Source organism: Microtus oregoni, unplaced genomic scaffold (assembly GCF_018167655.1).
Source record: "Microtus oregoni isolate MIOR12 unplaced genomic scaffold, Mior012 000040F_ref0000088, whole genome shotgun sequence".
NCBI lineage: Eukaryota > Metazoa > Chordata > Mammalia > Rodentia > Cricetidae > Microtus > Microtus oregoni.
Genome location: NW_024543207.1, coordinates 18,656,343 through 18,683,436, shown reverse-complemented (window position 1 = coordinate 18,683,436; position 27,094 = coordinate 18,656,343). Strand labels below are relative to the sequence as shown.

The 27,094-nt window shown below is 52.1% G+C and overlaps 1 protein-coding gene across 2 annotated transcripts in view; it reads left to right on the top strand.

Moving 5' to 3' along the window:
* The first annotated feature begins 9,354 nt into the window (after window positions 1-9,354).
* Tent4a (terminal nucleotidyltransferase 4A) overlaps window positions 9,355-27,094 on the top strand; it is a 32,517-nt gene continuing 14,777 nt past the window's right edge. For both annotated transcript variants that reach the window (XM_041632202.1, XM_041632201.1), the window contains exons 1-4: window positions 9,355-10,201; window positions 24,966-25,089; window positions 25,912-25,958; window positions 26,918-27,038. In XM_041632202.1, the coding sequence (XP_041488136.1) occupies window positions 9,486-10,201; window positions 24,966-25,089; window positions 25,912-25,958; window positions 26,918-27,038 (1,008 nt within the window). In that variant the 5' untranslated portion in view covers window positions 9,355-9,485. The remainder of the gene's footprint in view (window positions 10,202-24,965; window positions 25,090-25,911; window positions 25,959-26,917; window positions 27,039-27,094) is intronic.

Below are 27,094 nucleotides of genomic sequence, written 5' to 3'. Positions count from 1 at the left end.
ACTCTCGGGCAGCCAGCGGGCCTGCCAGGCCTTGCTGTCATGAGGAAAGAATCTGCAGGTCTGTAAACTCGCTATTTTTAGGCCTTTGAGGGGCTGAGCCAGTTCTTCAGTGTAGTAGACCCACATATTTTACTGAATAGGACCTTGAAATGTTCTAGTGCGTGCCCCCACCCTACCGAGAAACTTCAGGGGGCTGAAATGCCACGTGGTTTACTCGTGAAGACCAAGGGGCAAGCTCCCAGCCCCCTTGGTTCTCTCTGCTTGCTCCCCGAGTCCACACCCACTTCAGCGTGCTGCTCACCCGGTGCCACCACAAACTGTGAGCCTTTCTGCACAAGCTCCTGGTTAGGCCTGGCCAGGCGGCTATGCTCAGTGCCAGCCACCATGTCAACTAGCTCAAGGTGCCTCTCACATGGGGGGCATTTCTCGCTCCCCCTGTTGTGCCCTAAATCAGGAAACCAGGACCTCCAGCCATTCTAAATCTGTGTCTCAGAAACTACACTCTGTCCAACTCTTTTTTTTTGACTTATTATTTTTATTTTATGTATATTGGTGTTTTACCTACATGTATGCCTGTGAGGTGTCATATCCCCTGACACTGGAGTTAGAGTGGCTACAGCTGTGAGCCATCCTGTGGGTGCTTGGAATCGAACCCAGGTCCTCTGAGAGAGCATCCAGTGAGTGCTCTTTACTGCTGAACCACCTCTCCAACTCTGTGAGTGTGTCTAAACACAAGTTGCTGGACACAGTAGCTCATGCCTCTAATTCCAACTGTTGGGAAGCTGAGGCAGAAGGATTGCCATGGATTTCAGGACAGTCTGGATAACAGAGACTGTAACCCCAGCATGAAAGAGGCTGGGGCAGGAGAATCTTGACTGGACTGGGCTGGATAAGGAGATCCTGGCTTAGGTACAGCAATAGAGGTAGGAGATGGTGGCCTCTACTTTTTTTTTTATCTTTTGAGATTGGGTTTCTCTGTGTAGCCCTAGCGGTCTGGGAACTCACTTTGTGCATGGTTGGTCCCCTGATGCTGGGATTAATTCTCTGTGTAGCCCTAGCAGTCTGGGAACTCACTTTGTGGATGGTTGGTCCCCTGATGCTGGGATTAAAGGTCCGTGCCACCACCTGCTGTGTAGGAAAGGTAACAAAGTAGCTGCCTGAGAGGACTGGAGTCCATGGCCGTCAGAAGGCGAACCACACTCTCTGCCCAACTCTTCTGGTGGCTTTTTTCAGGATGTATTCTACCTGTGGCTACTTGTCTCCACTGCCACTCTGTGAGTTCTTCCCTGGGCTTGGCATGGTCCCCAGCCTGCTCCTGTCCATGGAGTACACTGGATGACCCTCTAGAGAAGGCCCCAGAAATTCAATCTAGCTGCATGACTCAGAATTCTCCAGGCCTATTCTGGTACTGTGCACCGGTAAGAAAGCCCTCGTCCGACAAAAGCTCTCACGGCGGATTCCCTCTGGAGGCTTCCCCAGCTACTCCTGTCGCCCCTTGGTAAACACCATACAAGCTGGATGTGATGGCTCACACCTGTAAACACACTTAGGAACCGGAAGTAGGAGACTGCCCCAAGTTTGAGGCCACCTTGGGCTGAAGAGTGAATTCCAGGCCAGCCAAAAGGGTGGGCAGAGAATAGAGAACAACCTGAGGAACAGAGATGGAGAGCAGCCCCTACAGCTGGTGGGAGAGAGCCAGCCCGAGTGGGAGGCAGGGTGTGCACTGCCTTTCTACCTCAGAGGCTCAGAGGAAACCCCAGCTTCTTGCAGAATCTCAGAGCAGTAAGAGTTGCCCGGTTGTAGGGTCTGTGAATGGTCACTCTTGAAATCCAGCCATAATTAGTTTTCATATAATCCTAAGTGTAAGTGGCCAGGATCATCCATCCCTTCCTGAAGATGCGGCTTGCGAGGTTAGAGGTTTACCAGATTGTCCAAGTTGAGAAACTGGACCCACAGGCCCTGGTATTCGCGGAAACATGAGAGGCTGTTTGACCCGATTACAGTCTTGGTTCCCATAGGAGTTCTGCACATTTCCCCTGGGGTGGAAAAGCTGGGTTTACTCACCTAGGCTTCCTACCTGGGTGGAGCCTCTACTTATTGACTGCTGGCACCCGAGGTGGTGAGGTGTGGCACCGGCTGTCCTGAGACGTGACCTCAGCCAGGAAACACAGCCAGCTTGGCTGATTCAGCTGCAGGAAGTGTCCGAGGGTGGCCTGCAGTGTGAACACGGCCCTCAGCAATCACTTCTTGTCCTTTCAGACTAGAACCAGGACAGCGAGGGGATGTGGAAGAGAAATGGGGAAACACGGATGCTCCTGCCTTACTTTTAAGTGACTTGTCTTCTGCACTATAGATTTTAGTCAGTTCCAAAAAATAAAAGAAACATCCTATAAGCCGAACACAAGCCGAAGACACCAGTGTTTGCGTCAAGGGCTCCATGGAGATTTCGCCGTCACTCATGCTGACTTGTGCCAGCAGTGGCTGCCATGTTCACACCCGAGCCCTCCTGCCACAGTCCCTTCCGCAGAACCCCACAGCTCTTAACACACCTCTCTCCTGCCTCCCACACCGAACCAGTCACGGATCCTGGGACCCACCTGTTCATAGCAGAGTTAGCACCACACACCTGCTGGTTTCAGACTTTCTTGGGGATACATATCCGAGTTCTGGATGCAAGAGATGTACTGATCACCCCAGGCTTGGCCACTCGACCTCCTTCAGGATCCTCTTCCTAGTTCTCCCTTCCCTTGCCCCATTTGCCCTCCACCAGGAAGTAGAGGACTCTCGGGGTCAAGGGGATGGGAAGACGCCTGAATCTGAGGGAGTGGATGGCACTGAGCCCCCACCTCACGCTCAGTTCCCTATTGCCAGCTGAGAGGTCTTTTATTCCACCTGGATGGGGCCATAGATAGGAAAGAAGCTTTCCAAATGTGAGTTTCCTTCGGTATTTGACAGCAGCGAATTGGAGCAAGAGGCAGGAAGCAAGTAGCACCCTCTGGCAATACCATTTCCACACAAGTCTTGGGTACTGGGACCCTTGGGCCCTGGGCAAGTTTGGTGTTAGAGCTGTCAGTCTTGGGTCTGAGCCCCTTGGACTTGGAAGACTTGACGGTTGTGTGGAGGTCTTTTGGTGGCCGGGGCTGTTTGTGACCCACTCTGTCACTGTCTTTCCATTTCCCGCTGTCCTCGAGCTGTTCAGCCCTCAGGTGTCAGTGACTGCATTCAGGACCCAGCTTCAGTGGCCATCTCTGCTGGAAAGCAGAGCGGGGATGCAGCCACAGCAGCCGTGGCACCAAGAAGGCCAGACAGGAACTGGGCATCGGGTGCAGTTGGGATCAGTCACCTCCTGTAAGAGGTGGCATCCCAGTGGGTCAGTGGAACCCCCAGTGGAACCCCCAGTGGAACCTCCAGGTGGCCTCAGTGGCCACTGTCACACCGGTTCTATCCTCTGCTGATTCTGTCTGCAGCTCAGCACGTACTGCTGGAGGCAGGACAGACTAGTCAAGACAAGGCTTCACTACACCAAACAGGAAGTAGCAGGAGGTCTCCCTACACAGCCTGAAAGGGGGCCGTTTGGACCAATCCCAGCCATTTCTTTTGGACCAATTATGGTTATTAAAAATTGTGCTTTCGACCAATCATGGTCTTGCGACAAATCATAGCCTTCCCTCTAGTAGGGAACGTGTTTCCTCTCTTCCAGGTAGGAATGGTTCGAGGAGGCTTGTGATTGCAATCCTGGTACAGATTGACAAGCCCTGTCTGGTTCTGTGCCTCTGAGAGCCAGGGCAACCATCTGCAGTGTTTCACAGTTATCTCTAAGTGTCCACGGTGTATTCAGAATGGCTGATGCCGGCACAAGCATTATCCTGCCAGCGACAGGTCTTTTGCTCAAGGAAGCTAGGGTAACAAGAGAGAGTCCTGTATCTAATTAGGTAGTTCAGTTGCCCATCCTGGTGTCTTGGCTTATTTACAGAAAATGCCCACTAGAAGGAAGGCATACAAACTTAAAGGACTCACTATTAGCACTAACAGGCTTTACAAATGCTTAGCCCCGCCCAGTGCCCAGAGAGAGCCCACCTGTTCTGTTTCAGCTGAGCCCTGGACACGGCCCTCAAATCCTTATCTGACTGGGTAGAGCTGAACCCCCTCTCTTCCCACACCCTTGATCCCCAGATAAGAAGGTAGAGTTGAAGTCCCTTCTCTGTCACCCACATCTCTGGATATCCAAACCCCGGAAGGCTGGGAGGGGCTGAGTCCTCCTGCCTATACTCCCTGTCCACCTTGGGCCCATGCTGACGGGGTTGTGTCAGAAACAAGCTCTCGCTGGGCACACGTCATTAATTCCAGCAGCACTCAGGAGGCAGATCTCTATGAGTTCAAAGACAGCCTGGTCTACAGAGTGAGTTCCAGGATAGTCAAAGATACACAGAGAAACCCTGCCTTGGGAAAAAAAAAATAAGAAAAGAAACATTATTCCCTCCAGCTTGAGATTGCTTCCTATAGTGGCCATGGTTGCTGACCCCCACTCTGTCCTTCTGAATGATCTCCACACTAAAAACTGTGCCTGTCACTGATTTCCTGCTGTCACCTCAGCCAGTCAGACAGAGTGGGCTCTTCTCACATGGTCAGACTGCATTGTCCTAGGAATAAACCTTTAAAGGGGCCTCCTCAGGGTCAGAGCACGACACCTCGCCGTCCCAGGCCTGTTAGCATGTGCGGGCTTCAGCATTTGGGTCATTGCCCTTCCCCAGACCTCCGCCTGGAAGGCATCTGCCCTGTTACTGGTCCGGAAGCTCTTCTTGACTCCCCCTTCTGCCCACCACCCTCCTCTGTGAATTCAGGGTGCATCTCCACTGAGAATCTCTGGGCTCTCGCTCACAGAGCCTGTGCAGGTCGTGTGTCTGTACTGAACAACTGCAGGGACCTTTCAGTTACAACAATCAAAGTGCCCTCTTGTGGAGACACAGTTAGTCCTGCTGACAATTCCTGCCCTGGAGTGAGCTGGGGAGAAAGCCATGTCACCAAGGGCCCTGAAATCAGAGGGCTGCATTCTCCTGGTGGAGTTATTCTAAGGATGACCCGAAGAAGTCAGAACTGGCTTTTACACTTACATCCATTGGCTTTGTGGTCCCCTCCCCTAACTGGTCTCCCCTTTGTAGCAGATCCCCCCTTCTGTCCTTTGTCCCCTTCTCATGCCCAGTACAAGCCATGACTCTATTGGTTTCTTGTCTCGTTTCTTAGCCTCTCTGGCAGTTGAAAGTGGCTATAATTATGGTCAGTTCATCAATACAATTTAAGGAAAAAAACGTAGAGAGGTTTTCTTGGAAAATGATTGCTGTTCTCACCAAAGGGGTCAAATGCAGTAGACACTGCCCTTTACTCCCTTCATGTCCTCAGTAGGAACCCGACGGCTGGGTCGGGACAGCCCTCAGCAAAGGTCTGGGCTCACAGGCACGGCCAGCTTGTGCAGGCTAGGGTACTGTGTTACCCCACCACTGGTCTGCTATCTCAGGGCTTCTTACAGTTGGAGCAAAGGAACCTGCCTCCAGGTCTAAGCCTCTGTAGAGCGCTGGAGAGAGTCCTCTCAAAATTCACTCTCAGAACCTCCGCCCATGACCTTGCTTGGAAATAGTTATAGATATAATTGGTTAGGGTTTGTGAGATGAGATCACCCTGGATTCAACATGGGCCCTAACTCCGACGATTTGCGTGCTTGTAAGAAGGTGGGGGTGGGGTGGGGTGGAGAGATGGCTCAGTGGTTAAGAGTGTTTCCTGCCCTTGTAGAGGACTTGGGTTAGGTGCCCAGCCTCCACACTGGGTGGCACAGCATCTCTGTAACTCTAGTTCCAGGATATGCAATATCTTCTTCTGGCCTTCCCAGACATCTGCATGCATGCATGAGCACACAGGTACATGGACCACTTACAAATAACTAATAAATGAATCTTTAAAAAGTAATAAGAGAAGACACAGACACATGGGGAGACAGCGGGGCCCCCATTATTAGCTGTCCTGTATTCACATACCATGTGTGTGATTGCAGCATCATCCGTTAAGACGGAGAGACCCATGTTTGTGTAAAGGTCACATCTGTCACTTGGGCTCACGGCGTGTTGAGAAATGATGACACGCCGGCTTAAAGCTTGTGCACACCTGCTTCCTTCTGGCCCTGCTCAGCCACACTAAGAACAAGCGGTGACATCTTGTGGCATGAGGAAACACATGAGGTTGTCAGCCTTGGTGTCCCCATTGCTTGCCAGCCAAATGTCAGGTGCATGAATGTGACCCACTGGGAAAGCCCACCTTTGGCCGTCTCAGCCCCTACCCACCAGTTGCTGATACATCACGGAGCCTGGAAACTCGGGTCTACATTTTCAGACCTGACTGTGGGAGCCCTTCGAGCCCCAAAGGGAAAGTGTTGTTTTTTTTCCTTCATGGAAACTGATGAGAAGAATGATCTTCATGCCCAGGGTTTCTGAGACTGAGTTTTCCTCTCAGCATCAAGGAATACATGGCTTCTGCGGCTGGAGAGATGGCTCAGCAGTGAAGAGCACCTGCTGCCCTGCAGAGGACTTAGGTTTGGTTCCCATCACCCACATGGAGCTCCAGTTCCAGGGCATCTGACACTCCTCTTTGGCTTCTGTGGGCACCAGGCACACATGCAGTGCACTTACAATACATGTAGGCAAACATTTATACACATACAATAAAAATAAGTAAGTCTCGGAAAAAAGACAAGGCTTCTATTTTACATAAAATGTTTGTGATCAAAACCTTTGTTCTAAGTACAAAACTTGTCTGGTGGCTGATTGATGGGGGGTGCAGCTAAAGGCAACTGTAAAGAGCATGGCACTTTATGAAAAAAAACCCACAGTAAAGCACTGTAAGGAGAAAATAATGGTAGCATGAATGACAGACCCTGGGAGCTGGCTAGGAGTCTGCAGTCTGTGCTCTCATGCCCTTTGCCATTTGGCTAGCACTCATGGGAGGACTCTCTCTGTGCTACTGTCCTAGAGCTGACATCCAGCAGAGGATGAGCCTTCCTCTCCCTAGGGACCTGTCATTCTGATGGAGTAGAGGGACCACAGTGAAACTATGTATCAGATGGTGTAGTGGGTAGAATCAAAAGGTGTTGAAGCCATTATCCTGGGCACCTGAATGGATTTATAAGGAGACAGATTTTACAAATGTTCTCAGGTTATGCTGATGCTGTTAGGGTGAGCCCAATCCAACATGACTGGTGCCCTAGGAAAAGGCACGGACGCAGGGAAAGTGTCCTGCAGTGGTGAAGACGGGATAGTGCTGTGGCCAGGCGAGCATGGCCCAGGACTGCCAAGAAGAGCAGTCACTTAGAGGAAAGCGGGAAGCAGCGGCTGGTTTTTGCTGTACAACCTTCTGAGACAACAGGGCCTACTGACATTTTGATGCCAGATTTCCCAGTCTCCAGAATGGGGAAGGAACAAACTTGTCTTAGTCAATCAGGGAAAGGAATGGGGAAGTTGAGGACAAGGTCTGCAACCACTTGGAAGTCATGAAAATGAAAAGGGAAGAAGGAATCATGTATGTCTGGAGAAGACCATGCCAAGAAGCTGTAAGAGCCAGCGTGAAAGCTCTGGGGCAGGAGTGTGCCCCACCCTGTGCAAGCGAGGTTAAGAGATAGCTGTGGAGAGGGAAAAATGACAACAGAGTCTAGAAGGTGAGCATCGAAAGAGCAAGCCTCCGTACAATTTTGAGGATGTAGATGATCTGATTTCTTAAAAGTAACAACTTAAATATGTATGCATACATGTATGGACATAAAAGCACACAAATCCCTTAAAGAATCACCTGCTGTGTGGGTAAAAGCTAAAGGGGGCGAGAATGGGATGAATGCTGGAAACAGACCGACCGAAGGTAGAGGTGATTGAAAGGACCAAGAAGAGGAAAGGTAATGAATGGTTTGATTTCGGATGCGCCTGGCAGCCAATAGAGCAGAGGGATGGAAGGTGAAGAGGGCAAGGTCTCGAAGTATTTTCCCTGATCCATTAAAGTTGAATTCCAAACTAAGGACTGTTTTTTTTTCTTTCCTGTAGTATTCAACACAACACACCCTATCTCTTTGGGACAGGGCTTCTTTGATTTAGACTGGCTTGTACTGTTTGCAATCCTCCTGCCTTGGCCTCCTAAGTGCTGGAAATAGAGACATGCACCGCTGTACAGAGCTTAACGCAGGCTCTCTCTCAGCACTGGCGGTGATCGCCACATGGACAGGTGGTCAGAAAACGCTAGAGACGAAACATTTATTCGTATTTACGCCCCCGACCAAAGGAACTAAGTCCACACGATGGCCCTGTCCACGTTGGTGCAGCCTTAGAAGCGCCAAGCACTCAGATCGATTTGCCCCTCCGTCGTACAGACCGGGAGCGGAGTCGCTCCCTTAGGCTCACAAATAGAGAAGCCCGGGTGCAGCGGGGCCAAGCGCAGCCGGAGCAGAGAGGCTGCATCTGCCGGGCACCTGCCCTCCTGCCCAGGCTCGCCCTGCACATAAAACTCGCAGGACACTGCAACTGCTTCCGACTTCACCGGCCGCGTGGCCCGTGGCGCATCCCAAACCACGCGTCCCGGCGGGGCGCTGGGGACTGCGGTGGGCCACGCGGGTCAAGGCCCTACTGGGTCACTTGACCGCACCGGACGGGAGAGAGAAGAGGGCGGCGGCTAACCCCGCAACCCTCGCCCGGCGCAGTCGCAGCAGTTTCGTTTTCCTGGCCAGCCGGGACCGGCAACCGCAGCACGCCAGCCGCCGCGGAAACTTCCACCCGGCCTCCCGAGGCCTCTGCGCACGCGCGGCGCGGCGGCCCGCGCCCCGCCCCCTCCGGCCCCGCCCTGTCTGTCTGGTCTGCAGGCGCCCTCGCCGCCGTCTCCCGGCCGCCGCCTCCCAGGGCGCAGGCGCGGTAACCAAGGCGGCGCTGTCTAGTGAGGATTTGAAATCCCCGCGCGTGCGCACTGCGCCGCGGCCCGCCAGGGAGGCCGCGCCTCCGCCCCGCCGCCCCCGCCGCGCCGCCTCCCCGCCCCTCATTGGAGCGGAGGCGGCGGCCCCCATCCCTCCCCGCGCCCGACCGCCGCCGAGGGCGTCTTTCCGCCGCCGCGCCGCGCCGCAGGAGCCCCGTGACGGACTGACGGCTCGGCGCTCTGGGCCCGCCCCCTCGGCCGGTCGCCGCCCCTCCGATGGCCTCTCCCCGCCGCCCGCACGCAACGCCGCCGCCGCCACGGCCCCCTCGCCCTCCCCGCGCCTCCTGAGCCGCCCGGACCGCAGCCGCGCCGCGCGCCCCACCGAGCGCCGCCCGCGCCCGCCCACCCGCGCGCGCACCGGAGCCGCGCGCCTCAGGCCCGTCCGTCCGTCCGTCTCGGTCCGTCTCCGTCCGTCCGTCCGCGCGGCCGGCCCGGGGCGCGGCGGGGGCGGGGCGGGGCGCGGCGGGCGGCGCGGGCCCCGCGGGGGCGGCGCGTGGATGGATCCGCGCGTGGCCTGGATCCAGCCCGAGCAGAAGGGGCCGGCCAATGCCCTGTGGATGCAGATCTGGGAGACCTCGCAGGGCGTGGGCCGCGGCGGCTCCGGCTTCGCGTCCTACTTCTGCCTCAATTCGCCGGCTCTGGACACGGCGGCCGCGCCCGGGGCTGCGGGACGCGCGGCGGCAGCGGCAGCAGCGGCAGCCACCACCGCTGGAGGCCCGGGGCCGGCGCCCGCCGCGTCGCCTCCACCGCCCGCGCCCGGCCCCTCCGCGCTGCCCCCGGCTCTGCTGACGGCGCTCGGGCCCGCGGCAGACGGCGCGCGGCGCCTGCACAAGTCCCCGTCGCTGTCGTCGTCGTCTTCGTCGTCTTCCAACGCCGAGTCGGGCACCGAGAGCCCCGGCTGCTCGTCGTCGTCGTCCTCCGGCAGCACCTCGCTCAGCCGCGCGAGCGCCGGCCGCACCTTCTTCAGCTTCGCCGACGGCGCGGCCCACGCTCACCCCGGCCCACGCGGCCCCACGCCCGCCGGCTCGCCGCCGCAGCACCAGTTTCACCCGGGCCGGCGGAAACGCGAGAACAAGGCTAGCACATACGGCCTCAACTACCTGCTGTCGGGCAGCCGCGCGGCCACGCTGAGCGGAGGGGGCGGCCCCGGGGCCCAGGCGGCGAGGCCCGGCACTCCGTGGAAGAGCCGTGCGTACAGCCCGGGCATCCAGGGGTGAGTGCACCCGTCCGACCCGCTGGGCCGCCGAGGACGCGGGCACTTTAAAAACTCCGTTAGGACCAGACCTACCGGGCCGGGGATTGACAGTTCGGGATGGCAGCCCGGGGGTAGACGGGGAAACCATTCTCGGCTTCCTCCCCTCCGGGGCAGGGAAGTCAGGGGAGCTTGCTGGGGAGCTCGTTCTTTCCTGTGAGTTAAATCGTGTATTTTAGATTTTGGTGTAGTCAAGTTGAAGGTGATGTGTTTCTTCCATTTCTTTCTTTTTCTTTTTAGAAGTGGGGTGTTGTGTGTGCTGAGGTTACAAGCTACGTGTTAATTCTGGGCAGATATTAACAGAAAGCATCACCTGGGGAGTCTAAAAAGCTGCTTAAAAGCTCTCAGATTTTTTTTCCTTGTGTACTCACAGGAAGGTGTCATTTTCATTTAAAAATTTTCCACACATTCCAGAGGACCTCTAGGGTTTAGTGTCCCCAGTGACAGCAAGGCGGGGGGTGCTGGTTTGGAATTGCCCCAGGTGAGACTGCTCTTGTAAAGCTATTCATTCAACCCATTGGCATTTCTGAGTCTAGAACAAAATATTCTTGTATACTTTGTGCGTTTCAAGGCTGGTGAGTGTGGCTTGCCTCAGTTCCTGCAGATCTAAAAGGCATGGAGTCCCCACCCTTACCCCCTCAACCCCAGGCCTTCTCAGGGAGCCAGATCTGCCCGAATGATTGCTAGACCCTGAGACTCCTTTGAGGTAACTGCTTAGGGGGCGGTTTGCGGTTTGAGGTGTGTGGGAACACTGATACTCTTTAATGGGCGTGTGTTACATTGTAACAGTTGCCCACCCTGCAACTTGTTTCACCTGGTATAGCATGCACTCCAGACCAGGAGTCCTCTGGTTTCCTCTGCCCTCTCTTTACAGTGCTGGCTTGTAGAACTTTCTGAGGCAGGTGTCAGGGACCAGATTGTGTGTGTGGCGTGAACCTGAGGGAGGTTTCTAGACTGTTACATAACTGTCATGGAAATGGTGTTTCTCCTGGAAGATGGCTTGACCCCCGACACTTCTGCTTGTGTGCTTCTTAAGCACCATCAGCATTGTCTGTTCCTCAGCGATAGCCGCGGCTCTTGAAGTGACCTACGTGGTGGTTTGTAAGCTGGTGGGCCTCTGTATGTTCTTCTGGATGGGCCAGGTGTTTTTCGAGTCTGGGGCGGAGTTGAACTGGGTGACGTGTAGTCTTACGGATCCCCAGACCTGGTCCCTCCTTTGAGTGCCCCTTCCTGGTATACTGGTGTATATTGCTACCTAGGTGTTTATTCTTGGCTCCTGTCAACCTTTCTCTCAAGTTCAGTCATTGACCAGATGCTGTCCCCTGGACCTGTGTGTCTCTTCATACCTCAAGCACAGCCTGCTGTCTTCTGTAACTGTGGCCTGGATGTGTCACTGGTCAGTATTCTCAGTGGGATGAGGTGCTGCCAGCTCTCAACTCCAAGAAGACCATCACCCCATGCCCTCCCCTCCCCCACTGGCCCCATCTCCAAGAGAGATGAAGGCCTGAACTTGGTAGTTCTTGGGCTCTGTTACGCCGTCGCCCTGTACTCTGCCTCAGTTGGTCACTATGGTATAGGGGTCTTAAGAGGACTCTGAACCAGCTAAGAGGTTCGCCTTGGTCCTCCTTGGTCCAGGAGATGCTAACCACATCTCTTTCCTGTGCCTGGTGACTCCTTGTCTGTTTCAGGTGCATGTGTCCTGACTTTGTTGGGTGCTGAATCCTGGAGGAGGAGCTCTCTAGCTAGCCTGACCTGCCTGGGAGGGCAGGGTACCTCTGTCAGGTTCCTCCTGTGGGCAGCAGTAGAGCTGAGCCTGTGTGTTAGGAGTAAAGAGGGCCCCAGTGACTGCTTCCATGTGGCTGCTTGGTCGTATGTGAACCGACCTTGGGATGGCGTGAAAGAGACCTCCTGAATCTTGTCTCATCCACCAGCTTGTCTAGAGTGATGTGTGGGTCAGCACCAAGTCTTTGTGCTTAGCAAGAGACAGAACTAAGGTCAAGTGCTAGCTGAAGTATGGCCCAGTTAACGGTTGGTGAGGGGCTGCCGAGTAGTGTTCTTTCTAGTCTTGGGGTGTGCCTTCCGGAGGAGACTCTGCAGACCTCCAGAAAGGAGGATGAGTGCTTTCACGGTGGGTGGACACAAGGCACCTGTGACATCCCCCAGCTCTGGGAGGAGTCTGCCCTTGGAAACAACTTGCTGGCCTGGGTTCGTGGGACTGCTAGACTGCTTTCCACCTCGAGCTGGATGAAGAAAGAGGACGGCTTAGTGCATGAGCTTGGGGAGTAGAGAAGGTGGATCCCGGTGTGCGAACTGCTCCGGGCACAGGTTTAAGTTGAACTGTGAGACCTTTGTTTAGGACATGGTATACGTAATGTCAGACATGCCCTCTGCATGATCTCTCCTAGTGATGGAGGCGAGTGTGGATGGGCCTTCTGGGTCCTCTCTTTCTCCTAGCGATGGAGGCAAGTGCGGATGGGCTCTCTGGGTCCTCTCTTTCTCCTAGCGATGGAGGCGGGTGTGGATGGGCTCTCTGGGTCCTCTCTTTCTCCTAGCAATGGAGGCGGGTGTGGATGGGCTCTCTGGGTCCTCTCTTTCTCCTAGCGATGGAGGCGAGTGTGGATGGGCTCTCTGGGTCCTCTCTTTCTCCTAGCGATAGAGGCGAGTGTGGATGGCTCTCTGGGTCCTCTCTTTCTCCTAGTGATGGAGGCAGGTGTGGATGGGCTCTCTGGGCCCTCTCTTTCTCCTAGTGATGGAGGCGAGTGTGGATGGCTCTCTGGGTCCTCTCTTTCTCCTAGCGATGGAGGCGAGTGTGGATGGGCTCTCTGGGTCCTCTCTTTCTCCTAGCGATGGAGGCGAGTGTGGATGGGCTCTCTGGGTCCTCTTTTTCCCTTTTTAACCTGCTTTGCCTTCTGAGTGCTCACCTCTGACCCACAGTTTTATTCCTTTGCCATGGTCAGCCTCAGTGACTTTAGAAGTTGCCTCAGATTAAAGGTAAAGCAAAGCCCTCTAAGTGGAATGGGAGTGTGGTCCTCATGCATTTAGTCAAATCCTCACAGATGTCTTCCAGCAGGAGTGCAGTTGGACATGGAAGGCCTTTGCATACCCCTGCAGCCCCATGACCTGAGTTGACTCTGTGAAGGTTGTGTCGTTCCAGGTGTGCCTGCAGTGACAGCAGCCATGTGCAGCTTCTTTGAAGCTCTCCTCACCATGGTTAGTCTTTCAATGTGCTCTGCACTCGGTGATGGGAACCCATTGTCTGTGTTGAGCCCGAGAAGCCTCCAGATCAGCAGTTACAGCGTGGTTGTGGTTGGTGATGCTCACAGGGCTCCATGCATGCTTTACTGTACTCTTGGGAGGGAGTCAGCTTGATGGAGCAACCAGGTTCCTTCTCGTCCTGCATGGTTCCTGCCTGCTTGACAGAATTAGCGGGCCTGGAAAGAAGGCAGGTGAGGGCCAGCGGGGTGTACTGTGGAGCACAGGTGCGGTCACTCTTGTCGCCTTTGCCTTCGTCCCTGTCTTTCTGGGAGCTTGGGGGTGGGGATGCTGATGCCTGGAAGGTTGGGAGCACTCTCTCTGCAGGTGACTTGTAGCACAAGTGGACATGCTTTATGGATTTCTTGTGCAGAGATCTGCCTTGGGTTGGAGAGGGAGGTGAGAATGGTCATGCTGACCACATTAGCTCCTGTGCAAAACTTGTCCAGCTTAGTGGCCTCACTGTTGTCCATGTTCCCACGGCCAGTCTCCACATGGCTGCTAGGGTGGCTGAGGGGAGTCCTGGAGAACTGCTGAGCCACTTGCCTCTCTAGTGCACCATGGCTTGTCAGGGCTACCCAGGACAAGACCAGTATATTTTTTTGGACAAGAATATTAAACAAGCTGGCACGGTCCTTTGGAAAAATGAGAGGCCTTATGGTTGGGGAGGCTCTGTGTTTGGTTCCTAACATCAAGGAGAAAAGGAATAGAAGGGAGGGGGAGACAAAAATAAAACCGGAAGCCGTGAGCGATTTTTAAACAGAAGTGGCTTAGTGCCCATGCTGTGGAAGGTGGGGTCCTGGGGTCTTGCTCCCATGGTCTTTGGATGAAAAACAGTGCTGTTTTCACTAGAAACAGCATGCTTACAACTTAAAGTATTTTTAAGTAAACTTTATAATATTTATCTTGTTATATATTTTTAGTTTTGATTTTTGTGTATGTATCTTTGTGAGTTTTTGTGCATCGTGTGTGTGAGCATCCACATGTCCGCTTTCACTGGGTTTCCCTGGACCTGTAGTTAGAAGCAATTGTGAACAAACAGATGTGGCTGTTGGGACAACCTGGGTTCTCTGGAAGAGGAGCGAGTGCTCTTAATTGGTGGGCTGTCCATCTAGCTCCTTAAGTAGACGTTTAAAAGAAAAAAATACATAATTTTAAGGCTTGTGCTTCAGTGTCTTGGATAGTTTTTGATCACAAATGTGAGCTTTTAGGTGTCATCTTTAAAAAAATTCACACAAAGTGGCCTTTGGGAGCAGGGGTACCAGTGCCCCTTGGAGTAAGAGGTTGCGCCTTGGTGAGGTGGTTTGGGTCAGATCTTCAGGTTGTGCAGGAAAAGAGCTGTACTTAGAAAGTTATCCGAGATGATCAAGTTGACACAGTTCATTTGACGGTGCAGCCAGAGTTGAAGCCGCAGGATGGTACCTTCCTGGGAGCCACCTCTACAGCTTGCCCTGGACTTGTGTTGCTGCCCTGAGGCCAGGTCCAGAACTGGCCAGCCTGTCAGTGTTGCTTTTCCTTTAAGCACAGCTGGATGGCACACTAACCCCAGAAGACTGCCCAGGAGGTGCAGCCTGCCACAGAGGCAAGCAGGTGATGCTCTGTGTGAGCGTGGCCCAGTGGGGCAGCCATGTCTTCTCCCCACCTGGCGTGTACACTGACTACCCCACTTTTCTGTGGTCTGGTAGCAAAGTGCTGTGAACGGTTGTCTCACTGGGCACAGTCTTTGAGTCACATTGGGATAGGTTGGGTGGGCTTTCCACTCAGCTCTTACAAGGCGGGGGGTCTAAGTATCAGGTGGCGTGTGTCCCTAGGGCATACTCAGAAGCCCATTCCTGCCCTTGTGGCACTTAGGCTCTCTCCTTTTCTAGGAGCTCCCTTCCATCTTAAAGCCCACAAGATGACTTAACCCTGATGTCTCCTGCCAGTTAGAGAAGACCCCTTTCTTGCAAGGGCTCACATGACTGGGTGGACCCATCCAGACACCCTGTTTCCTAAGAACCACAGGTTCGGTGATTGGGCACTGACTGCCACACATAGGCATTGTTTAGTGAGGAGACAGCACTGCTGTGGGAAGAGGAGGCCATGGTTGTCTTTTCCCACTCTGTCCTTGGCTTGGACATCAGCCCATTGCAACGACTCTTGCATATTGCCTGTCCTGTCCTCTGGCTTGATCCTTACTCCTAGGAGATGACATGAGCAGAAGGATCATTCTTTAGTTTCTTATTTTAAAAAAGTTTACAGAAGAACCATGCGACTGCACAGAAACTGTATCTGAAAAGTACCAGCCAGGAGGTGTCCTGCATTAGTCACATTGTCTTGGTGACCCACTTAAGTTGCCACTCGATAATTACAAAGTAGCCCATCATTGTTTAGTTTAAGATGTGGGCAACACCTGATCTGCAAGCCAGGTTGATGGGAATTGTGGTTCACCTATGGCCTTAGTTTCAGAATATGTGCCATGTCCTGGAGGAGCAAGAAGACCCCTCACAATTCTTTCCTTGTCCCTTCCTGACCCCACCTCTGCATATTTAGTTCCTGTGGAGTTAGCTCCCCCTGCCCCAGCCTGCACTCTATGGAGTTAGCTCCCCCTGCTCCAGCCTGCACACTGTGGAGTTAGCTCCCCCTGCCCCAGCCTGCACTCTGTGGAGTTAGCTCCCCCTGCCCCCAGCCTGCACTCTATGGAGTTAGCTCCCCCTGCCCCAGCCTGTACACTGTGGAGTTAGCTCCCCCTGCCCCAGCCTGCACTCTATGGAGTTAGCTCCCCCTGCCCCAGCCTGCACTCTATGGAGTTAGCTCCCCCTGCCCCAGCCTGCACTCTGTGGAGTTAGCTCCCCCTGCCCCAGCCTGCACTCTGTGGAGTTAGCTCCCCCTGCCCCAGCCTGCACTCTATGGAGTTAGCTCCCCCTGCCCCAGCCTGCACTCTATGGAGTTAGCTCCCCTTGCTCCAGCCTGCACTCTGTGGAGTTAGCTCCCCCTGCCCCAGCCTGCACTCTGTGGAGTTAGCTCCCCCTGCCCCCAGCCTGCACTCTATGGAGTTAGCTCCCCCTGCCCCAGCCTGCACACTGTGGAGTTAGCTCCCCCTGCCCCAGCCTGCACTCTATGGAGTTAGCTCCCCCTGCCCCAGCCTGCACTCTGTGGAGTTAGCTCCCCCTGCCCCCAGCCTGCACTCTATGGAGTTAGCTCCCCCTGCCCCAGCCTGCACTCTGTGGAGTTAGCTCCCCCTGCCCCAGCCTGCACACTGTGGAGTTAGCTCCCCCTGCCCCAGCCTGCACTCTGTGGAGTTAGCTCCCCCTGCCCCAGCCTGCACTCTGTGGAGTTAGCTCCCCCTGCCCCCAGCCTGCACTCTGTGGAGTTAGCTCCCCCTGCCCCAGCCTGCACACTGTGGAGTTAGCTCCCCCTGCCCCCAGCCTGCACTCTGTGGAGTTAGCTCCCCCTGCCCCCAGCCTGCACTCTGTGGAGTTAGCTCCCCCTGCCCCCAGCCTGCACTCTGTGGAGTTAGCTCCCCCTGCCCCCAGCCTGTACTCTATGGAGTTAGCTCCCCCTGCCCCAGCCTGCACTCTGTGGAGTTAGCTTCCTCTGCCCCCAGCCTGCACTCTGTGGAGTTAACTCCCCCTACACTAGCTTGTACTCCCAGCCCCAAAGACATACTAAGAAAGAGGCAAAGGACAAATAGACTTTGTGTGCAGAAGTGAAGGAAACTTTAGTTTTTGTCTTAGGCATTTTAAAGATTCACCTGTGAATTCTGCAGTGGATTTAACTGCTGAACGGTTTTAGTTGGTGCAGGAAAGCATGGCTAAGACCTGCAGTGCAGGGTAAAAACATTCACAAGCACACAGGATGGAAAGCAAGTTGCAGAGTCGCAGGTCGCATCCAAAAGGCTTCCCACTTGGTTCTAACATCTTCCTTTTTTAAAAAATAGATACCAACAGAAAAGTTACAAAACTTGAGTAAGTTCGGAGATTAACTGGGGACCTGCTGAGTGTCCCTAGTCACCTGTGCTGTTTGCTGGCAGCCAGTGTAGACTGGGCTACATCGAGGCTTGACACGTGGGTTTCTGCACAGCCTTATCTTTTCCTAGCTGACAAGGCCACCTGGACGGGAGCATCTCAAGGGTCCTTGTTCCAGAGCTTGCTCGCCTTTCTCTCGTGGGTCGTGACACTCCTTTGCCTTTCCACAGATGCTGCTTCACACAGCTCTGGGTTTGGCCAGTTTGTTTCCCAAGGGACAGCGTGGGCATAACCTTCTAGTTCTAGTCTGGGAATGTTGAGGTTGGTTAAGGGAAACACAAAGTCGATTTATTACTGTTTTTACCTGAATTTGTTTCCTGTATTGGGAAGCATGCACTTGGCTTTGAGAACCTGCTGCGTCTGTCCTTTGGTTTCACCTGGGATCTCATTCCCAGCTCAGCTTCTCCACCTGAAAAGTAGACCCTGTGACATCTACCTCATAGCAGTCAGAGACTTGGAGTCGTCTGCATGTGTGAGAAGGGCTGCTCCTTCCCTGTTCTCCCCTCAGGAAATAGAAACCCAAAATGGGCTTTGTGTTGCCAACAGGAAAAGCCTTCCTCTTTTTTTTTTAAATAGGCAAAACTACAGACCCAAAGTTCCACATCTTAGGGAGGGGAGGAGGATGTAGACTCAGCTGAGACCAGTGTTGACACTGGGCAGTTCTGGGATAGCCCCACCCCCCAGAAATCTGCAGTTGTATTTTAACTGAAGACAGCACCTTAGTCTGTTCTGTGTTGTGTGCATGTGTGGTATAACTGGTGGTCGGTGGGTTATGAGATGTGTGTGTTGTAGCGTAACTGGTGGTCAGTGGGTTATGAGATCTCAATCTGGTGCTCAGAGTGTATGTGGCAGGATATGGCTCCTAGTCCCTCCTCAGTGGGTTTGTAGGGAAGACACAGCAGGGGCTGAGGTCCTGGGCAGAGGACGGCAGCTGTGTCTCTCCTGGGTTATGGCACTGGCTGTGTGTGCTAGCCAGCACTAAGAGGATGGCCAGTGAAGGTGAAAAACTGAGTTGAAATTTAATTTATTGATTGTTTTGTGGAGTTGGGAATCAAGCTGAGCACCTTGAGCATGCCAGGCAGATACTCCTCTAGTGAGCACCCTCCTGAGCCCTCATTTAATTTTAGTTAAAATTTAAATGGCCTTGTGTTTGGACAGTGCTGACTTTGTGCAGCTCTGCGTTCCGTTTGAAATAGTGTGATTCAGTAAGTTGCTGAAATAAATTGAAACTCAACAGCAGTAAAAACTGTGTTGCTCAGCAAGTTGCTATGGAGAAAGCACTAGAATCCATGCTTCTGAGTTTCCAGTGCAAATCTTTTTTTTTTTTTTTTTTTTTTGGTTTTTCGAGACAGGGTTTCTCTGTGGTTTTGGAGCCTGTAGACCAGGCTGGTCTCGAACTCACAAAGATCCGCCTGCCTCTGCCTCCTGAGTGCTGGGATTAAAGGCATGCTCCACCACCGCCCGGCTCAGTGCAAATCTTTTATGAAAGGCTGATGATTTCATGACTCGAGCAACGTGGAGTCGGAGAGTGTAATGGAGCGACTCTGAGGGTTGGAGCACCGCTGGTTCAGCATGCGAAAGATGTGATGCCTGTTGGTATTTTACCCTGGGTCACCAATAGCCTCAGCTTCCCAGTCCCATCTCCCAGCAACTCCTGCGCACAGCATTCTTGGAGGCTAGTGAGCCCTGCACTTCCTTCTTTGACTTTCTGGATCACAACCACAAATGGGCACTATTGTGATTTACAGACACAGACGCAGTCTAGATTGGCTAACATGGTCTGGCAGAGAGCTCTGCACTTGGACATACAGGTCAGTGCTGTTGATGAGGGAGTTAGCTTCCTCCAGGCTAAGGATTTAACTAGACACTAGGCAAACCAGAAGATAAGTTCATAAGGGACCGTTACTGTTCCTCTTCTGAGGAGTCCCTTTCCTAATGAAAATGGGCGTGTTCAGACCCTGCCTGTGGCTCCTCTTCTGTGGGTACTTGACTGCAGGGGACAGAGGAAGCACTTTAGGACTGGATCTTGCTTCCCAGAATATCTTAGGGTCGATGGAAGGTGCTGACTTGCAGTCTTGACTTCTACTGGAAAAGCCGGGTATCCTGCACTCCTCAACAGCTCGTTTTAACGAGATGAGGGAAAGTTTGGAGAGACTCTTAGATCTTGTCCAAAAATCACCTAAGAAGTGGTAGAACTGGGCTCAGGCTCCTTGCCTGGCAAGTCCATATGCTTCATCAGTGCTTCCCAGAGAGGGTGTGGGAGCATTTGAGTGCAGAGCCAGAGGCATGATTTGGTGACATGGCAGAGGCAAAAGGTATGGTGAAGTGTAAGAAGATTACTTTGGTCACAGGCGTCTTCTCTAAATCTAAGCAGCATTTTAAGAAGAGAGAAACAACCATGATATGGTGTCCAAATGTGAAACAGGCACTTGGCATGGTCTGGGAAATAGAAAGGAATTCTGAGTGTAGCTACCAGTCTCCTCACGAGTCATTCACCAGAGACTAGTGTGTACACAGAAGCAGGATGGCTGGAAGGGATTGTGACTGGCCCTGCTGCCCTACACCTGCTGCCCTTCAGGATGCTCCCAGGAGGCATGGCACTAAGCGAAGCAGTCCACCCAGAGTGGCACAGCCGGTAGGGGCAGGCTGTCAGGGTTGCCAGAGAGGTGAGGTTGACAGGAGCAGTACCTGTGAGTCCTGGGCTCTGGCTCCTTGGAGAGAGGCCAGATGTGGCCATGACTGCCTGGCTTAGAGGGCAGGACTCTGAATGCAACTTCCCACAGATCCAGCGCACGACCTGGCGCTGTGCTCTGCTACTAGAGTGGCCTCCTTCCTCGCTGCCCAGGTTACAGATGGCCCTTCAGAGCATTTATGCCCGTTCATTTAGTCATTGCTTTCTAAGAGTGGACCTCAAACTTGGGGCTGTTCTCCTGCCTCAGCCTCCAGTCCGCTGGAATTACAAATCTGAGCCACCATATCTGGCACCAATTTTAAAATAATTATGTATTTGTGAAGTTGATGCATTTTCTTAAACGTGTTAGCTTTAAAGTTAGTCCCATCACCCAGAAATCACCAGGTGACCACAAGTATAGATGGCATTCTCTCAGGTCCTATAGAAGACACTTGGTGCCATCAACAGCAGATTTACTAGAGCCTTCTTCTTTTAAACTTTGGTGAATTATTTATCTTGCTTCAGTAAGAGCTGTGCAGTTTCAGATAGAAACACAGGTTTCTAAGAGCTACTGCCAAAGCTCAGAATGTAAAACTGAAGAAACAAGGCACTGATTTGCTCTCTGTGTGCACTGAGACCTTCTGGGTCTTCCCGCCTACTGACGGTACACAAGGCAGCATTGCTGTGAATTTGGTACATCTACTAGCTTTTGTTGAGCCCTCACTGAGCCAGCGTCCCAGGCTCTGTTCTTAGGACTACCTGTGTGGATTCTGTGCAGATTCCAAGTTGCTGTCCTGTTGCTTTCATTAGCTTGGCAGGGTCAGCCCTGCTTCCCCGAGGCATCCGTGTATTCTGGCTGGGTTATGGGTTACCATGCTCTGACCCTGTGTCTGGTTTTTGCCTGCTGTGTGACCTGGTGGTACTGCACAGCGGCCACTGCCAGTACTTTTGTGTGTAGGAACTAGATGGAGCATTTTTGAAGAGTGGATAAGTTATGGCTGCTGCACTGCCTGATGGGTCGCTTGGCTGGCTTTCCATCTCAGAACAGTGCCGACACCACCTGTCCTACCAGGCAGGACCTTGTCTTTTCTGGTCTGAAGATAGATACTAATTGCTCACCTGTCCAGAACACATCTGTCCAGTGAGGCAGACTTTTCTGGACTCATGCTGTGCGCTGCAGACTTGAAGTTGCCCTGCACAGTAGGGAGGGGCTCTATCATGTTGCTGGCTTTACCTTCCTGGGGTGGCAGTATCTGATGTCTGTTCATCCTTGGATGCCTTGTTTTGACCCCTGACTTTCCCCTACATTAGTGATATGTTCTTTCTGGTTTGTCTGTCTTTAATGTTTTCCTATTCGGGGTTGACTGTTTTTATGACACCATTCCTCTTTCCCTCCCTGTGCACATCATATTTCCCCACTGCTCCTCTTAATACTGACTTGCTGTGAATCCTGCGGGAGCAGCTCCCATCCCCAGTCCACCTGCCGTTCCGAAAGTCTGCCTGTGCCCCGAGGATGATCATTCTGTGCCCTGCAGGTCCCAGATACTGGGCGGTAGAGGTGCAGACTGAGCTTTTTCTTGGGACCTGAACTTGGCTTTGGGTTGTTTCAGCTTTCCAGGGCTCAGTGCTCTTGGCTTCTCCCTGGACTTCCTAGAAGGCCTGGTGGCCTCTTGTTTACAGTCAGCCCCTGGGGACCAAGGCCGCTCCAGGGCTCCTGCACTCAGTCTGTGGTGTAGGGATGCTCCTCCCCGCAGGGTTTCCTTGCCTGGGGCTGCTGTTCCTGTCTGACTGCTGCTGCTTCTTCCAGCCCAGCCTCAGCAGCAGCTCCTTGGAAGGTGAGCTCTCGCAACTCATCCTGAGCCACACAGCACATCTTGTGTTTTTTTGTAGCGTGTTGTTTATTTGTTACCCCTCTCCATGAGGAAGCCCCTTCCAGGAGAGCAGAATGAGAGCAAGGGCCTTGTTTGTCCTCTGCGGTACCTGCCACAGAGTAGGTCTTCACTAAGTAACTGGAGCATACAAGTTGCTTCTGCTTTTGGTTCTGAATATTGGCAGAAATCTTTGGGCCTCTTGGGTTATTTTCTTTTCCTCTCTCTTAATCCCTGCTCTTTCTTTCTATAGTTTTGGTAATTTTCCACCCTGATAGGGTCCCCCTTTTTTCTTACAAGATTCATTTTGCATCTCGGCTAGGGGCATGGCTGTAGTGGGGCTGGTGCAGAGTGCATGTCAGTGATGCCATGTGCTCCATGACCAGTGTTGCGCACACAGGAGAGAGCAGCGCTCATGTTCAACCAAGGTGCTTCTTTCTGCAAGTCTGAATGCAGCTGCAGAGCTAGCTAGTCTGCAGTTTCTGGTCTTATGCCTCTAAGGAGGTTAGGCAGCTGGGCTGTTGGGGTGGGGTCTGATCAGGTGCCTACTCCTACCCAACTCCCTGCTCAGCGCATGGAATTGTGGGATAGGTTTTTAGGGCCCTGGCTTTGCAAGTGGGATGGGGACCATCTGGAATGACTTCCTATAATAGTGACCTGAGAGGAACCAAATCTGAAGGGCCTGCAGAAGGTGTCTGCCAAGTCAGAAGGCACACCACCAGCCAGCTTTAAGGTAGAGGCTACGAAAGGTGGGGTATTGATGGAGATGCAGGCCTAAGGGTGCCTTCTGCTTGATTTTGGTGTGCCACTGGCAAGAGTGGTAAAGCTAGGGTTCTATTAGTGTTTGGGGGGAATCAGGATCATAAAAGCAGGAACTTACTGAAAAAAATTTAAAAGAAACTACCCGTCATTCCCCTACTGTTGACCCAAGTGTGTGTGTTTCTATTTTATAGTAGGGCTACTCTTGTAACAAATGTGCCATTCTGTGCTTGCTTCTAAAAGTCTAGTTCTAGGTCAACATTTCTTACTGTCATAATTGTAGGCTGTTTTTCCTAATCATTGGGAATCAATATCCCTTTGTGTGGTGGTATTTCTCAGCGAGGTAGGTGCTTGTTTCTGTGTTTGCTCCAGTAGCCATGACATGAAGTGGAACTGAGCTGTGTCCCTCAGATTTAGTGCAGTGGCTTAGTCGTCATCTGGGTGCCAGTCCCGCTGCTGCGTTTCCATGTGCTCGGGGCCTGAGCACCGGGGCTGATTTCAACTGGTCCTTCTGTAGGGATCGAGGGGCTGTAGCTATGGCGGCTCTGCCAGCACTGGAAGATTCGCCATGAGGCACCTGCTGTTCTTGCTTTGCATTATGAGAAAGAAGCCCGCTGGTGGCTTTAGGGCTTTTGCAGTGTCCTTGGGTTTTCTCTGCCTGGGATACAGTCTTGGGTCACCGAGGGTGCACATGGGCACCTCTCAAACCCTTGGTTAGACTCTGGAAGGTTCTTGGACATCTGTTTGTTTAAAGTCAGACTGACAGCATTGGTCACAAAGCTGCAGAGCCCTCCCTCTTCATCCCCTGTGTATACTAGTTGGTATTAACAGGTTAGAGCCTGGAGTCTCCTGATGTGGGAATCTCAATTGAAGAATTGCCCAGATCAGATTAGCCTGTGGGCACGCTGGTGGAAGATTGTTTCCTAGTTAATTATGTGGGAGAGGTGCCAACTGTGGACAAGCCATTCCCTGGGCTGATGATATTCCTGGGCTGTATGAGAAGTCTAGCTAAGCAGGATCCTGAGTAAACCAGCAATCTCCCCTCCCTCTGGCTGCTGAGTTCTGGCTTGATGTGCCTCACTGATAAACTGTGACCTGGAAGTAGGGCCACATAATCTCAGCGTGTTTTATCACAGCAACACTTGACCCTGGCCTCTCTTGGTGCCCCTAGGGAGTAGCTGCTGCTGGAGAGACCTTCCTTCTGTCCTGAGCTTCCTGAGGTCAAGCCCTCACACACCTCTGTAGTATAGCTGTCATCCCTCCCCCTGCTTGTGCCTTCCCATTCCTTTCAGAGCCCCCTGTGGAAGATAGGTACCAGAAAGGCTCCTGCAGCTACTCAGAGAGCAGCTAGTGGGAGTTCTCTAAACACCCATGGGCCCAGTTCCAGGCTACTTCCTTCTACTTGTTTTGAGCCTGCAGTTAAAAAAAGGTGTTTGATAGTATGATTCAAGATTTCCTAATTTGTTTCTGATTCAAAGTTTACTAAATCTGTCCAGATACTAGTTGGCTTGTGTCATAATTAAATAAGTGATTTATAATTAATTCACTAACTATGCTAGCTAATGATGCTTTAAAGAAGATTATCTGCTTTCAGAATAGTGGAAGTGAGTCATTCATTCTCTCATGGATACTTGTACTTCCCATTTTCTTAGCAGTCCATTTCTTCTGGCTAGTAAGGAGGTAACTGCAGCTTAGTACCATGGGAATCAAAGAGCTGCAAGACCTTTCCTGTCTGGCTGCTCTGTGTACACCAGTCGGTGTTAACCTACTGTAGTCAACTTTAATTGTTAGCTTCACGGGAGGTGTGTATCAGTTAACTCCAAATATTTTTACCACTTCTTGCTCGGGCACCTGGGTAGGTTGTGGCCTTTTTTACCTTGGAGAAATGCTGGTCATTCCCTCTTGGCCCTGGATGAGTGATCAGACATCTGACCATACTGTTTTACTGGTGGGGTGCCTGCTGTAGACCAGAGGACTTGTCCAGCTGTCCTCTCTGGAGTATCAGGGACAGTCCTCCAGGTAACTTCACCTGAGGGAGGAAGCCCGACACTTGAGGCCTTGGGAGCAGAAAGGTGACTGTTTCATTCTGTTGATATTTCAGACACAGCTTAAAGAAGGTAGGATTCTGTTTAATTGTAACTCTCTTGTTTTTCTTTTTTATTCACCAGACTTCATGAGGAGATAATTGACTTCTATAACTTCATGTCCCCTTGTCCTGAAGAAGCAGCCATGAGAAGGGAAGTGGTGAAACGGATTGAGACTGTGGTAAAAGACCTCTGGCCGACAGCTGATGTGGGTATCTTTGGTTACCTCACACGTACCAGTCACTGTGAATGCCCTGTAGTTGTTTCGCCAGCTGTGTCCACTCAAATCCATGCTTCCCATTACTCTGGATATAGTGGCTCTCGAGGCACAATCCTGGGTAGCACCTGGGAGCTGTTTAGAAAAGCATTTTCCACTGCACTGCTGAATCAAACTCTGGAGTGGTCCAGCCATTGGTTAGCTCACCAGTGCACAGTTGGTTGAGGACCTAAATTAGCTTGAGAAATTAATTCATATTTATATTTTCATTTTCATTTATCCTCTCTCTCTCCCTCATTCTTGTTTTAAAATCTCCTTAAGGTTAGAAATCTCACTCCTGCCCCACCCCCTGCAGTCACTGCATTTTGCAGCATATAACTTGTTTTATTAGAAATTGCAAGTCCAAATGGAGCATGGTGGTGTATGCCTTTAGTTCCAGCACCCAGGAGGCAAAGCCTGTGAGTTCGAGGCTAGCTTGTTCTGCATAGTAAGTTCCAGGACAGCCAGAGCTACATAGAGAGACTCTGTCTCTAAAAAACCAACACAAGACAGTGTTTTATAGTACCTCACTTTCACATGGATGAGTAAGTATCTGTGGAAATGAGGTACTTGGTTGTAGTTGTGCAGACACCCTGCAGTATGCCACCTGACTGGGCAGCTAATAGCTGTGCCTGGATTTTGATACATACATAAACGGATTTTTTAGTTTGTAGCATTCTACCTGCTCCCTCCCCTATCCAAGCTGGTTTGTTGTTTACTCATGTTATGCAAGGTGGGAGCCTGCTGACTCGAATGTGGGGTATTTTCTTTCAGGTGCAGATATTTGGCAGCTTTAGTACAGGTCTCTATCTTCCAACAAGGTGAGTACCACTCAGATGACTGTGTGCTTTAGTATTTATTGGGTAGATGGTTCTGTGTGCATCTGAGGCTCCAATAGTCAGCTGGAGAAGGATTGTGGAGCACAGAGGGATGCTAGGCAGAAAGTGAATTTTAGATTATTACTATTAAGGTATCAAATTGCTTGCTTGGCTTTTTTCGTCTTGCATTTAATTTTTTATGGAATAGAAATGTTGGGCATTAGCGACAGATGAATGGGAACTGCCTTAGTCTGGTGCTAATGTAATACCATAAATACCACAGTCTGGCTGAATTGTAGACACTGTCTCAGTCTCCTGATACTGTAACATAGTAACCACAGTCTGGCCGAATTGTAAACATTGTCTTCAATCTCCTGATACTGTAACATAGTAACCACATTCTGGCCAAATCGTCTACACTGCCTTAGTATGCTGATACTGTAACATAGTAACCACAGTCTGGCTGAATTGTAAACATTGTCTTCAATCTCCTGATACTGTAACATAGTAACCACAGGTTGGCTGAATTGTAAACAATAGAAGCTTATTTGGCTCTCTGTTCTGCTGACTGAAAAGTCCAAGATTCAGAGGCCACAACTGGATCAAACTCTTACTTTCTATAACTACCCCACCCATCTGTCAGTGGTCTTGATATCACAAAGACAGTGCCCAGAATCTGTTCCCCCTCAGAAAGGTCATCATGCAAGAGTCAGTGACAGTAGCACAGCTGACTGGAAAGCGGTATCTGTTTCACCCCTGTGGTTCTGGGGGCTTTGAGGACCTTTTCAACTCTTGCTTTTCATAGTCACACGAGTTGAGCTATGTTCAGTGCCCAATCCTTAGTGGGATTCTGCCGCTGCCTGGTAGTATAGTGGCCGCATGCTGTGGGGCTGGCCTCCCATGTGTGATGTCACCTCCTGGTAAGGTGTGTTGTGACCAATGTATGTTTCTCTTTTGTCCAGTGACATAGACCTGGTTGTCTTTGGAAAGTGGGAACGTCCTCCATTACAGCTGTTGGAACAAGCCCTTCGAAAGCACAACGTGGCTGAGCCATGCTCCATCAAAGTCCTTGACAAAGCTACAGTGAGTATGGAGACCTGACACCTCCACCTGAATAGGAGTCCCCACATAGTGCCAGC